Source organism: Tachysurus vachellii, chromosome 13 (assembly GCF_030014155.1).
Source record: "Tachysurus vachellii isolate PV-2020 chromosome 13, HZAU_Pvac_v1, whole genome shotgun sequence".
Taxonomy (NCBI): Eukaryota; Metazoa; Chordata; class Actinopteri; order Siluriformes; family Bagridae; genus Tachysurus; species Tachysurus vachellii.
This window is the reverse complement of record NC_083472.1, coordinates 6,234,429-6,247,500: the sequence shown is the minus strand read 5'-3', so window position 1 is coordinate 6,247,500 and position 13,072 is coordinate 6,234,429. Positions and strand designations below refer to the sequence as shown.

The 13,072-nt window shown below is 38.8% G+C and overlaps 1 protein-coding gene across 4 annotated transcripts in view; it reads right to left on the bottom strand.

Annotated features, from left to right (window-relative positions):
- Positions 1 to 13,072, bottom strand: part of csk (C-terminal Src kinase) — a 31,677-nt gene that overhangs the window by 14,557 nt on the left and 4,048 nt on the right. The window contains exons 2-5 of one of the 4 annotated variants that reach the window (XM_060885077.1): positions 9,584 to 9,652; positions 3,271 to 3,415; positions 2,301 to 2,414; positions 2,056 to 2,168 (exon numbers count right to left, since the gene is read on the bottom strand). In XM_060885077.1, the coding sequence (XP_060741060.1) occupies positions 2,056 to 2,168; positions 2,301 to 2,414; positions 3,271 to 3,285 (242 nt within the window). In that variant the 5' untranslated portion in view covers positions 3,286 to 3,415; positions 9,584 to 9,652. Of the gene's footprint in view, positions 1 to 2,055; positions 2,169 to 2,300; positions 2,415 to 3,270; positions 3,416 to 3,518; positions 3,773 to 9,583; positions 9,653 to 13,072 lie in introns of those variants that run through there. The other 3 variants (XM_060885075.1, XM_060885073.1, XM_060885074.1) reach the window with 3 other exon arrangements.

The following is a 13,072-nucleotide window of genomic DNA, read 5'->3' as shown; positions in this document are numbered from 1 at the left end:
TTTCTGTAACCTTTAAGGATGTGTGTCAGTAATTATTATATTGTAATAGTAATAATAATATATTGTAATATTAAATAAAGAAGAATAACTTTGGGGTTGATAATGGCTGTCTACTTCACATCAGACCACCTCCATGTGGATTAGGGCGGTCATTCTTTAAGGAGAAACTCATGAATTAACGCTGTAAAATAATTAAAAACAAATTCTTGTCTACATCAATATTATTAAATATAGGGCAAAAAATATGCAAATAATTACACGGTTTAAAATAATTTTTATAAAGTATGACATCATACATCTTATCATTTATAGTTCCAATTAATTAGAATTTTCAGACTGACTGCTAATTTCCTTTAATTATTTTTATTGGTAAAATATATATATTGTATATGTTGCTGTAGGGCTTTAGACTGATCCATCCTGCTTAAAAATACACAAACTCAAGCAATGTCTATTTTAAAATGCTAACGTTTTAAATCATCACCTGCAAAACAACTCATTCAGCATTGCCTTAACTTTCGCCTGGAGTTTATAAAAAAGCTAGATGGTTATTCTCTCACCAGGATTTGATGAGATTGCGATCATAGAAATAAACACAAAATCAAGCAATTTTTTAAAATGACAGATTTTCTGTGGATTTGGGCCAAGATGTGTCACTTGAATTCAACCAAATCGCTCTGAGTTTCAGAAAGAAAGTAATTACATTCGTCTCTTCATTGGTAGGAATTTAAAAAAAAAGAAGAAGAAACCTGTGTTTGCAGTTTCTCCAGTGTTTTTCCACAGATAAAAAGCAGGAAAATCTACACTGTCTATTCTGACAGCAAACTAACTCTACACTAACTCAACCCTGACTCTACTCTGACTCTACACCAGCTCTACTCTGACTCTACACCAGCTCTACTCTGACTCTACACCAGCTCTACTCTGACTCTACACCAGCTCTACTCTGACTCTACACCAGCTCTACTCTGACTCTACACCAGCTCTACTCTGACTCTACACCAGCTCTACTCTGACTCTACAAAGTAAAAAATAAAAAGTAAAAAGTTGCAGCAAAATCAAGCACTTTTGTCCGCTACATTCACCATAAAACTCCTGGATGGATGGAAGGAACAGCGAAGTTTCAAAGCGGTTCATATTTCACCAATCAAATCTTTGGAGTAGATGAGCTTGGCTCATGCCTCCCTGCTGTACTGACAGACAGTTATTGCAGAATGATGGCTGAACTCTTTCTGACGTTCTCCCATCTCAAGACCCACGTGTAGCTTTGCATATCAGAAATTCGACTGGCTGTGTATTTTTTTCCATTACCATAATTAATCTAAAGAGGGCTATTTATAACTGCCTGCTTTGTTTTCCTTTAAAACCGCAGAGTGCTGATTTAAATGAGGCAGTGAGAGTGAGTGCAGGAGACGCTATCAGAAAAACGTGTGTGTTATGAGCTTGACTCAAGTAAGAGGACATCGATGATATCACGACCGTATGAGCCAAATATAACTTGCCCATGGTAAATGGACACACACAACACAACATATGCACACGCATAATATATAGTACAAAGTAAAATAATCCATAATATGAGTAAGAGTATTTCAGTTTCAGAAACCACAGAAACTGAAGATAACAGCATTATTATCACAAACGTCAATTCTGATGCTGATGATTATTTTTCACTACAGTAAGGCTTTCCTTTTTCTAATATTGGCCTTTTATTTTATTTCTTATGCTGCACACGATACACTATATTATATATATATATATATATATATATATATATATATATATATATATATATATATATATATAAAAACAAACTAGTTACCTAAAACTATTATGGCATATACAGTAAGTAATAAACATCGATTTTGTGGCAAACTTATCTTTTTATATACTACATTAATAAAAACAGAAAGTTAAGCTGTATTTAAAGCTCTTATTCTATAGGATGAGTTAAAGGTTTATCAAATCAGTCATTACGTGCACTGCAGAGTATAAAAAGTGAATTTTGTCCTCATGGCCCTAAAGCTCACCTCATCCTAGTATATCATTACTTACGGCATGAGGCTGAGCTTCCCGCCGGACTTCACCCCTTCTCTCTTCTGGACGTAGTTTGCTGGGATGGTCCCTTCTCGTCCCACTGTGTTTTTGGCTTTGTACCAGTTTGGGTCCTGTTATTAAAAAAAAAAAAATAATAATAATAAAAAAAGGTGTTATTTCAGTAAGATTTACTGAGAGAACCTAGCAGTAGGTCCAGTAAGGGAGAAAACTGACGAACACACACACAAGTGGTAAGGACACACCTTAGTGACTCCTATAATGGTGATGACGTCTCCTTTACACAGGGGCAGATCCTGGTCAGTCATGCCGGTGAAGTTGTACCGGGCCACACACTCCGTGCCCGGAGGCCAGATTGTCTAAATGAGAGGAAATGAAGCGATGTCACTCAGTCAGTGGACACAAAAATCACGTGTGGCCAGTGGACAATAACACACACACACACACACACACACACAACACTGCTAGACTAATCACTATTTTTCTAAACTTAATTAAATATAATCAACCACCATTTTGGCAAAATAAACATTTTAAAATAATTAATCTAATCTAAAGACTGTCTTAAAGATTTTTTCTGGATTTTGATGACATTCTGTTAACAAGTGATAACTTTCTATTTGGTTCTAGTTAACATTTAAGAATGTGCTTGATACTTTGCCCAAGACTCAGCTTTAACTGACACTGATGCCCAGCCCATATCTTTATCTTTAAAAGGTTTTACTTAATGAAGTTAAATTAAATATTTAATCATTAAAAACAAAATTCTTTATTTAAAGTGCTACAAAACTAAAACAAGTAACCAACACAAAACTATACCTTATTTACCATTTTGTGTTATCGACTCGACACCAGCACGGGCTACTGAATCGCTACCATCTTTATTTATACTTAATGTAAAAAGGTTTTTAATGTAAGATGGCAAAATGCTCACTGTCTTTCTAACTTGGCTGCAAAATTCTGATAAATCATTTTATTTAAATAAACAATAACTTGGTCATCTTTCAGCTATAATTATGCAGATAGATTAAAAAAACTTCTAAGACCCGAAAATAATCTGAAGACATTTTATTTCCATTTAAAAGTGTTTAAATAAATAATTTTTAAAAAAAGATCTCAGGTGTGCAGTAACTGCAGCAGCTAACGCTTGACTAGCCATATCTACGCTAGGCAGCTCAAGCTAATTTATTCCCACTCGTTTGTTTGTGTTCTCACCTGTATGGCAGACATAATGAAGTGGGTGAAAGGAAGTAAGGAAAGAGGGAGAGAGGGAAGGAGAATATCCTCTCAGTGTCCCAGCAGGTTGAGAAACACCATCAGCGCTGAAGCTACACCATCCACCTTCAAGTGTATCTAGAACCTACAAACAGAATATCACACAGATATAAAACAATCAAAAACGCTACAGAAACAGGAAAAAAAGCTGATGCAAGAATGAAAAAACCTTCAAAATGACTACCTACCAGCATGACCTCTTTAGTCACACCCTCATTGCACTGTGTGAGGTTTTGAGACACTTTAATCTGTATTCAAAAACGAACAAAAAAATAAGACGCCGGAGACGCATATGAAGCCGTCAAGTCCCTCCCAGAATTAACTGATCAAACCGACCAATCGTTCAAAAATGAGCGTGCATATAAAGCATGAGCAGCTTAATAACAGGAAGCCCAAACACTTTCGAAGAGGAAGTGTCGGCTGCAGATTTTCCGATGCCTCAGACAGGAACTGGAGCGTTTAAGAGCAGAGCGATGCAGCGTGTGCAGCTAAGCAAAGCATCAAAGTTTGTTTCTAAACAAGGGTGAAATGCACAGCAGGAGCAGCACTGTCTAAAACCGCAATCCATAATATCATCATCACACACACATGCACACGCACCACGTCAGCTTACTATAAAAGGCAAAAAGAACACCGAAATATTTTTCACTACACCACAGTTACACATCTGCCTACTGCGGCTGCACCACGACGCAACACGAAAAGAGAAGCGGATGTGGAAATCCATCTCTGAAACCAAACTAAATTAGTTCTCATTTAATAACATTCATAAGAAAAACACAGGATGCACAGATGACAATGACTGAACAGTTCCAAATAGCACTGGTGAAAATTCCCTTTAAATCTTAGCCACAGCACGTCTTGTTCGTGTAGCCCTGACACTTCCAGAAAACAGTGCAGTGACAACAGGAAGTTGCTTACTGTTTCTCTGAAATACTAATTAGGCAAAAATCGATTTGTCAGTCCTTTTGGCACACACATACAGACACAGAGAGACACACACAGATATGGAGAGGAAGAGACAAACAGAGATACGGAGAGAAAGAGACACAGAGATACAGCGAGAGAGAGAGACACACAACAATATGGAGAGAAAGAGACACAGAGACACTGAATTTATATATATATATATATATATATATATATATATATATATATATATATATATATATATATATAAATATTTACAGCTATATTTTGAACTATAGAGTTTTGGCAGCTGAAATTTCAAAAATCCATTTGATAAACATAAAATACATAACACACAAAAGGTCCACGGCCATAGATATTGTCTGATGCTACGAGTTTTATAGTATGACCTCACTTCCTGTGTTGCTCAGAGCAACGTTCTTGTTGTTAGTGCACCCTGAACATTATGGGATGGGTGTGGGCTTGAAACGCCGACCGCAGCTCCTGTACACAGAAGCCTTTACAGTCAGAGCATATAAGCCACTTCCTTTTAAAAACACACTCTTCCTCTGCTGTTCCAATGGCCTAATTTTACATGGACTGGACAGGAACAGCATGAATCATTAAAAGACAGGACGCATGCTGACAGGCCTGAAGGGAGACAAGTCGAAAGTTCAGACAGTTAGTAGCCAGCTGAATAAAACGCTTTGTCAGGCCTCAGAAAAGAAGAAGCACCAAACTGGCAGCTTTTAAAACTGCAGGAATGCTGGCTGAGCCGAAGCACAACAAATTGACCAGTTTAAGGCTCCACCCTCACTAAGCTTTGGACAAACTTCAGAATCTCGAAGCAATCGCTACATAGTCCTTTAATTTGTCACCATCTGTAGTTACACAGTAAAGCAATATCATTCATCTAATATCACAGTTAACTTCACAATGTCAACAAATCATGGTGTTTTTGTCAAAGAACAGTTCTTTCCTAGTCTTCCTCAAAGCTGATGTACTCCTCAACTCATGTATCTACTGAAATGTGTTCAGCAGTCTGACTCTCCTTGTGAGAGCAGCTCATCATAAGCCTTATGGCCAGTGATGATGAGGACAAGGGGCGTGTTTAACACCACGGATTCTTCAGCTGCATTTCAGTTTCGTATGACAGGACTCTCTCAGCTCCGATTGCCACTTCACCATCTGTGGCATTCCACTGCAGAGAGGAAACAGACGTACGCGTACTTGCACAAAGCACACGCGTTCAACCATTAAGCCTGTCAGTGCACAGCAACACTTTTACAACGTCCACGTGACATGTCCTCATTTAACACATTCATATATCTCCTCTTTGGCCTTCCTCTTGACCTCTTACCTGGCAGCTCCATCTCAAACATCCTTCTACCAATATAACCATCTCCCTCCTCTGTACATATCCAAACCATCTCAATCTAACCTCTCTGACCTCGTCCCTAAAACAGCCAACCTGAGCAACTCTGATGTGCTCGTTCCTAATCCTGTCCATCCTCGTCACTCCTAAAGAGAACCTCAACATCTTCATCTCTGCTACCTCCATCTCTGCCTCCCCTGCATTCAACTAATACACAAGCTTAAAAGATACAAATATCTTTATATTGAATTATTTACATTCACAGCATTTGGCAGAAGCTTTTATCCAGAGCTACTTACATTTCTCTCATTTATACAGCTGAGTAATTGAGAGTTAAGGTCCTTGGCAGATTGTGCCCCTTTTCCCCCAAGGCAGTTTGAGTGCTGGTTCAGACCCAGAGCCTAATTTAAAATCAGCTATTGCTTTTTCGACACACAAGTACCGGCTCTGAACCAGGATACATGGTTCTTAAGTAGCACCAAAACATTGCTGGTCTAGACTTAAGAACCGCTTGTGTCAGGGGCTGGGACGGGGTTACTGTGACCAACAAGACAAAAGAGAATGTCGTTAACGCCATTTTTAAATAATTTTTAAAGGATTCGCCGCGTTTGAATGCCAATGTAGGTTCGCAAAGCCATGAGCATTAACAGTAAAGCAACATCCGCCATTGTTTGTGTTTGCCGCTGCTACGCTAACGCTGTTGTATAACGTTGTATACAGTGATGTAAGACTTGGCTCTGTGATGGCTCTCTAGCCCATGGAAAGGCAAACCGGTTCTTAGAAGGCTCGCCATTGGAATCAACTTCCAACCAGCTGGTTCAGAGCTAGTGCTGGTGCTGGTTCGAAGTTGGTTCCACTGGCGAGTTGGTCCCGGTTCTTTCTGGTGGAAAGGGGCATTGGAGGCCAAAAACCTTAACCATATCCCCTCCATATCCTGTTTAAAGGTGGTGGTGCTGCTAATTTGTTGCCTGCTACTGAATGTTTTTTTTGGATACAAATGACATCATAGGGTGACGTCACAGCACAGTTAGAAGGACGATCACTTTTAGGTTTCCTTCCTGGACCTTAAACAAAGAGCTTCTTTTCTCACTCACTATTTTCTAGCACAGTTCAACCTCACATTACAGAGAATGTAGAAGCAGTGACGCAGTTGGTGCAAATGATGGACTCAAAGTCCCAGAATACAATTCAGCTTTACTACAAAATGACAAGTACGACGGTGTTCATTTTGGTGTTGAAAGCGTTCAAGTAAAGATTAAGCAAGGACTTAAATCTCACTGGTGCCAGAATCAGTGTGTAGCTGAAAGCCATTTGTGGGTGAGGGAGGAAACCGTTCTAGTGAAAAGAGGTTGAAAATTTTGAAACTCAAAATGTCAACTCCAATGCCACTAAAGAGCTTACTGTAGTTATAAATATTGAAATGCGAGTCGCTCGAGGTGGATTTTTCCTTTAAGCTGTTAAACAGTCATCGGTGTCTGAAAGCTCTTTAACCTAAAAATATAATCAATGTGCAGAGACACACGGACGTCATTGGAGAGGGGAAAAAAATATGATGCAATCGCATGAAAACACCTTGAAATAAAAAGAGAGGGAAAAAAAATTGTGCGCCACAACAAAAAGCAGGGTGCTGCAATTTGCAAAAGAACGCGAACTGTCAGTTTGGAGAAATATCGTCTTGACATTTGTGTCTGTGGTAAATAATCGAAGTGAAATCTCATTCTTTTTTGTGAAACAGTGTGGGGTGTGCCCAGACATGTACCCCATAAAAATGATATCATCACTTGAGGAATGCATGTTCAGGGCCCAATCTAGCACAAGAGCACTTTTCATCGCAGCTCTTTTTAAGAAAGGCTGCACACACGAGGCAACTCAATGCGTGTGTGCTGTCCAATGAGACTTGATTCATCTGGATGAAAAATTCATGGAAAATTCCAGAAGAGCCAAAGCTTTTCTCCTTGTCTGCTCAGCGCACACAAGCGCTTCTGTGTGCCTCCAGTGCGATCAGATGAACCCGGTTCTACACACATGGTACGGATCGAATGCGTTCACAGGAAGAGGATTTGAAGGGAAATGGATTTTGTAGCAGATCTTTGTGTGCGGAACAAGTGAACAGACAAGTGGGTGAGACGCATCGGCATGTACAAGCTGGGTGTCAACCTGTTTAGTGGGTCTCATAAAAAAAAAAAAGAATACAAAAAAGCCTGATTAAAGGACCATGTAGGAAGCAGATAAGAATGCTCTTGTCAATAGAGAATGTAATGACACAGAGAGAGAGAGAGAGAGAGAGAGAGAGAGAGAGATGCAGCATCAGTCTCAATGTTTCCTGAAGAGGTAGCATATCAAGAGATCAGTGTTCTGGGTCATGCAAAGAGGACCAGAAATTTTGAGCCTGACTTTATTTGCTAGTGTGTTTATCAGAAAAAGAACAGAAAAGGAAAGAGAGTGAGTGAGTCCCTGTGGGCGACATGAGGAACCAGGAAGTTAGATTCAATATGAGAATGGAGACACGACATGCAGCCAGATAGGCGCTGTAGGATGGCGGGATCTGCACCCGCAGCTGTTTACACGTCCAGCGATGTCCTTTGTGTCTTCTCAAAAACAAGCTGAACCAGCAGAACACACAGACAAGCACTTCATATGAATTAATATCATCATCTTTGAGAGAGGAAAACTGCAGGCAAATACAAACCGTTATCATAATAGCATAACATACTTTAAAAAACCCCAGATGAAATGCATTGATACTGCTGATAAGATACTATGCTTTTTTTAATACATTAAAAAACACTGTTTAAAAATATACCTCATCTTTATTTCAGGCTTGATTCAGCTTAACTGTTTATTTACTTTCACAACATTAGCTGTATTATTATGGAATCTGTTGAAATGCATTTAGTGTTTAATATGTGAACATCTGACAGTGCAATACGACACCGAAGTGTTGCACCTCGACAGAGACGTCCAAACCACTGGGACTAATTACAGCCATTAACAAATTCTTATTATTATTTCCGGAGTCATCTTATCTGGTCTAGCTGTGCAAGTCTCATTACGGGGTATATTTACTTCTCTGCCTCTGTGGGATGAAGTCAGCCTGTCTCTGGGTGAAGTAAATGATTTCCTCTAGATTATATTCACCAATATCCTGAGTGAAAGTAAAATCAGTAAAGATACAAGACAAATGTGGCTTTAGCTTTGTCTGTTTGTCTGTCTGCCCGTCTGTCTAACCGTCTGCCTCCCTGTCTCTCCGTCCATGCCTCTGTCTTTCAGTCTGGCTGTCCATCCGTCTGCCTGCCTGCCTGTCTGCTCCTTTCAACTAAATAAGTAACAGAGTGAATATAATTCACACACTTGGCCACTTTAAGGAATATTCCAGCGCAGTGTATGTGAGAGTAGAGTATGTGTGATAACCAAGGACAAGACCTGACTTGTATCCCTGAACTGAGAAGAGAAAACATATTTACTCCTGGAAGCAGCTGTTGCATTTTGTCAGTTAATCTTTAAGACACGTAATACATAATACGTAATACACATAATACATATTTACAAGCATGCAAAAAAAAAAAAAATTCACCACACGTGTTTCATTTTTCTTTTTCAGGGTTAAAAAAGGGGTCCGTTTATAATAAAAAAAATCATTCATTCATTTAAAAAAGGCTCACCTTCATAAAATGATAAGGTCTACGCTCCAATAAAGCGTCTGTATTGTCTGTATGATTTTTCCCCTCAGTGTGAGCACACAGGCCATGAGCACGCTGACCCCTGGTCACCGAGCATTCTCGCTCTTACTCATGTACATGCTCAGTTCCTTTAATTAACTACATACAAACCTACCTTAAAATAGTTTGGGCTGGTGTACATTTAGCAAAACAAACACTGTTTCATTTAAGACTTGCACAACCAGAGAGTCAGTTAAAGAACAATCAATGATGTTAAATCAATTTTGTGTCGTCTGCAGCTCAGATATACCTGGAACTGAGAGACAGGAGAAGAACAAATCAGAAGTCTGGGAGTCTGGACCACACAAGGGTTTCCTTACTGCAAGAAAAAAAGAAATAAAAATAAATCATGGGGTATGTTGCTAGGTTTCACTTGATAGTGTGACACACCTCAGTGGTGTAACTTTGGGGGCTTTTACACTGGCAGTTTGAAACAGAGCACAGTAAAAGTGAAACCGGTAACGTGAAAGCAGTCATGTGGCTCGGGAAGCAAACGGCGGTACTGAACCCATGGCTACCTGTAAGAGGTTCTGAGAGTTCGGCTGCACTGGAACTATACCATGATTACTGTTAATGTGAACGTAACTAGTACTTGTGTCTGCAGCTGGAAGTGGGTGTAGTATGTTTTAGCTGATGACATCATTCGTCATACGAGTGTCAGGGGAACGTTGTGAGACACAAAGGAGGTGAGAAACCTTACTGTGTCTATTAGCACCAAAATAATTCAATAAATACATATAAATATATATGGTGAGCAGACACGGTCGTGTTCTCCATGCGCATTCGTCATGACGTAAAACCATGTTCCTGAATTCTTCCGTCTGCTGCACTGCGCTGATAATGGGATAACTTTTCCTAGAGGAGAAAGTAGCGTGCACTGATGACCGACAGACATCTTGACATGTGGAAACAAAAACAAATAAAGACGCTAAGCTGTCAAATAATCCTCCTGCTCTAGATAAGTCACCTACCGGATATAAAGACAATGTAAAGATGCTAACCAGAGTTGAATTAGACCTTTTATGCATGATGTGAAGACACCGATTGCTTAAGAAGATTTTTTATTTCTATTAGTGTGTATTAACTAGCTTAGGTTTGCTACCACTGCGTAGCCAAGACAACCGATGTCAATAACTGAAACATGGAATTGGGCTTTACATCACCTATGTTCTAGCTATAAGGCACTTAAATTTTGTCTACTTATCAGACTACAGAGATTAGACTGGTAAATGTGGAGGGAAAAAATACACGTTTATCATCTTCTACTTACGCTACAATAGAGAAACCAGTTCAGACTTTTTTTTATTCTGTACTCTACAAAAGGTTTTAGAAAAATCACGAAAACTTTAAATCCACATGAATGAAGCGTAACCCTCCAATACTGAAGCATTAAGTGTGCAGCTTACAAGAGAACAGCAGGCAGGGCAGATGTTACAGCCTTCTGCAGCCGTGAGACGGACTACTTTTGCGTTTCAAGCCAATAAACTAGACAGGATTCAGATTCTGTTGTGCTTCAGAAAAGACTTTCGTGATTCAGCAGCAGGTGCTCAGAGAGAAAAGCTGAGGATTAGAGGCATTTTACTCACAGCTATATGCACAGCAGGACAAACAGCTAGGACTTTTAGCACTACGGGGAAAAGTAGCGTTTGTATGCAAAGCAATGGGATAGAGTATAAAGTCCAGGACGAACCGAGACGTAACAATGAGGTTATTGTGTCAAGATTACAATTTATTTACATTATAACTGCCTTGCCTTTTACTATGCTGTAAAACATTAGCACAATGGATGTTTATTTTTCTATAGTACCTTTAAATAGAGGGCTCAGAGGTGGGATTTGCAGATTTTTCAGCCAGCGTATAAAAGTGAGATTGCGTTATCCTTGGGGGAAAAAGTGTTGTTCATTTGAAGTATGTTCACATTTCAAAACATTTTGAAACTTGCCTAACAACAACTCTCTACATGTGTGTACAAGTACAGCATAGTATTGTGTAATTAATGATACCTGCCTGCCATTAGTGTCACAATCAGTTGAATTATAAATCCACTGGAAATCCACTAGGAATTGAGTTTTATTGACATTTGTTTATTAAATTTATTGGTTCATTTTAGTAACTATGCCAATGTGTGTAGAGCTTGATGAATGACAATAGGTCTGACTTTCAGAAATTTTTATTCATGCCAGATTTTAAGATCACATCTTTTTTTTCTCTAAATCTAAATAATTTCTTACTGGTGCTTATTAAATGTTGTATTGTTTTGTTGCTGGATAGCAAATAGATTAAAAACGTTATTCATGAAATAAGACAAGAACTGAACACAGACAGTGTTGTCGATGAGGATGACTCCGGCACCAGGAAGCGAGTGAACCACTTCACTACTACATTTGACCTTGCTGTGACCTTGAGGCTGTGTGGATCTGAATCAGTTTATCTGCTCCTTCTGATCAGTTTTCAATTTTAATCTTACAGACAGACAATTAGTGGCTTTTGAGAGATCACAATAACAAAAAAATCTCAAACGGATGAACATCCAACCCAATGATATGATGCTTCAACAACACAAGGCAAAGGCATAAAAATAAAAGCTACATTTTGGAAAAAAATAGCGAAGGTGAATAAATTAAATTAAAATAAAAGAAAAATCAGTGTGCTAGAAAGAGCTGAATAGAAAAAATTAACACAAATGAATAGGGTCGAGTAAGAAATCTACAAATAGAAACTGTTTTAAATAACATGGATAAAGGTTTTGTGTGGATCTTGTTCTCTTAAGAAGACAAAATGTCTAATTATACACAGAATATGTAGTTAGTATTGCGCTGTGCAGCATGACGAAATAATGCGTCACAGAAAGTCTAGCATGGAAAATTGTGCAATAATAAACTTATTTTAGAAGTAATTTCATGTCTTTTAAGCAATATGATAAAAAGAAAAAAACTAACAGGAAGCAGAGGTAACTGATTTGATGTCTTAAACTTGGTGGAAAATGCTTCTTGTCACTCTTCATCTTTTCCATTAAAAGTTTTTAACATAATAAAGAAACTAAACATTCATGTAGACCTGATAACAGGTGTTTCCTGTATAGCATTTCTTTATATGGCCAAAATAAAAATAAAAATGTGTTTATGATATTGCTTTTTGGGGGATTTTTTCCTTCCTTCTTTTCTTTGTCACATGCTAGATTCAGTAGATGCAGCATAAAACATTTGCATAATAATCCACATTGAAATACTAACCCTTTTATGAAACGCACATTTCGAATTGAACTGAAGTACAAACATGAAGAAGTGTAAACATGCGAGGCTGAAACGAGTTGAGCTTTAGTGAAGCAGAAATAGAAACTGGAAGGAAGACGTGCAGTTTGAGCCCACAGCGTATCCCTGGCCTCAGTAATTATTCCCATCCAACCTCTCCATTTCTCTGCCTCTGCTTCGCTCTGCTGTACTCTTACCCAGCACAGCTCTCGCTCTCTCTCTCTGGCTCTCTGATCACACTTCCTTCTGGCCAGAGAAGCTCATCCATCTCCCTCCAGATCTCCTCGACACTACGAGTAATCCAGGGAATATCGAGCTGGCGAAAAGGAGCTTAAAAAGTCAAAACAAGAGGATTCCAGGAACTAAAAAAAGTATCTAAGGATGAGAGCTGGGTTTTGTGATGTTTTGTGACAGATAGTTGACAAAAACAGCTGAGTTGGCCAACTTTACTCCACCCTGAGTGGCTACAGATCTGGGACTTGAGCTAC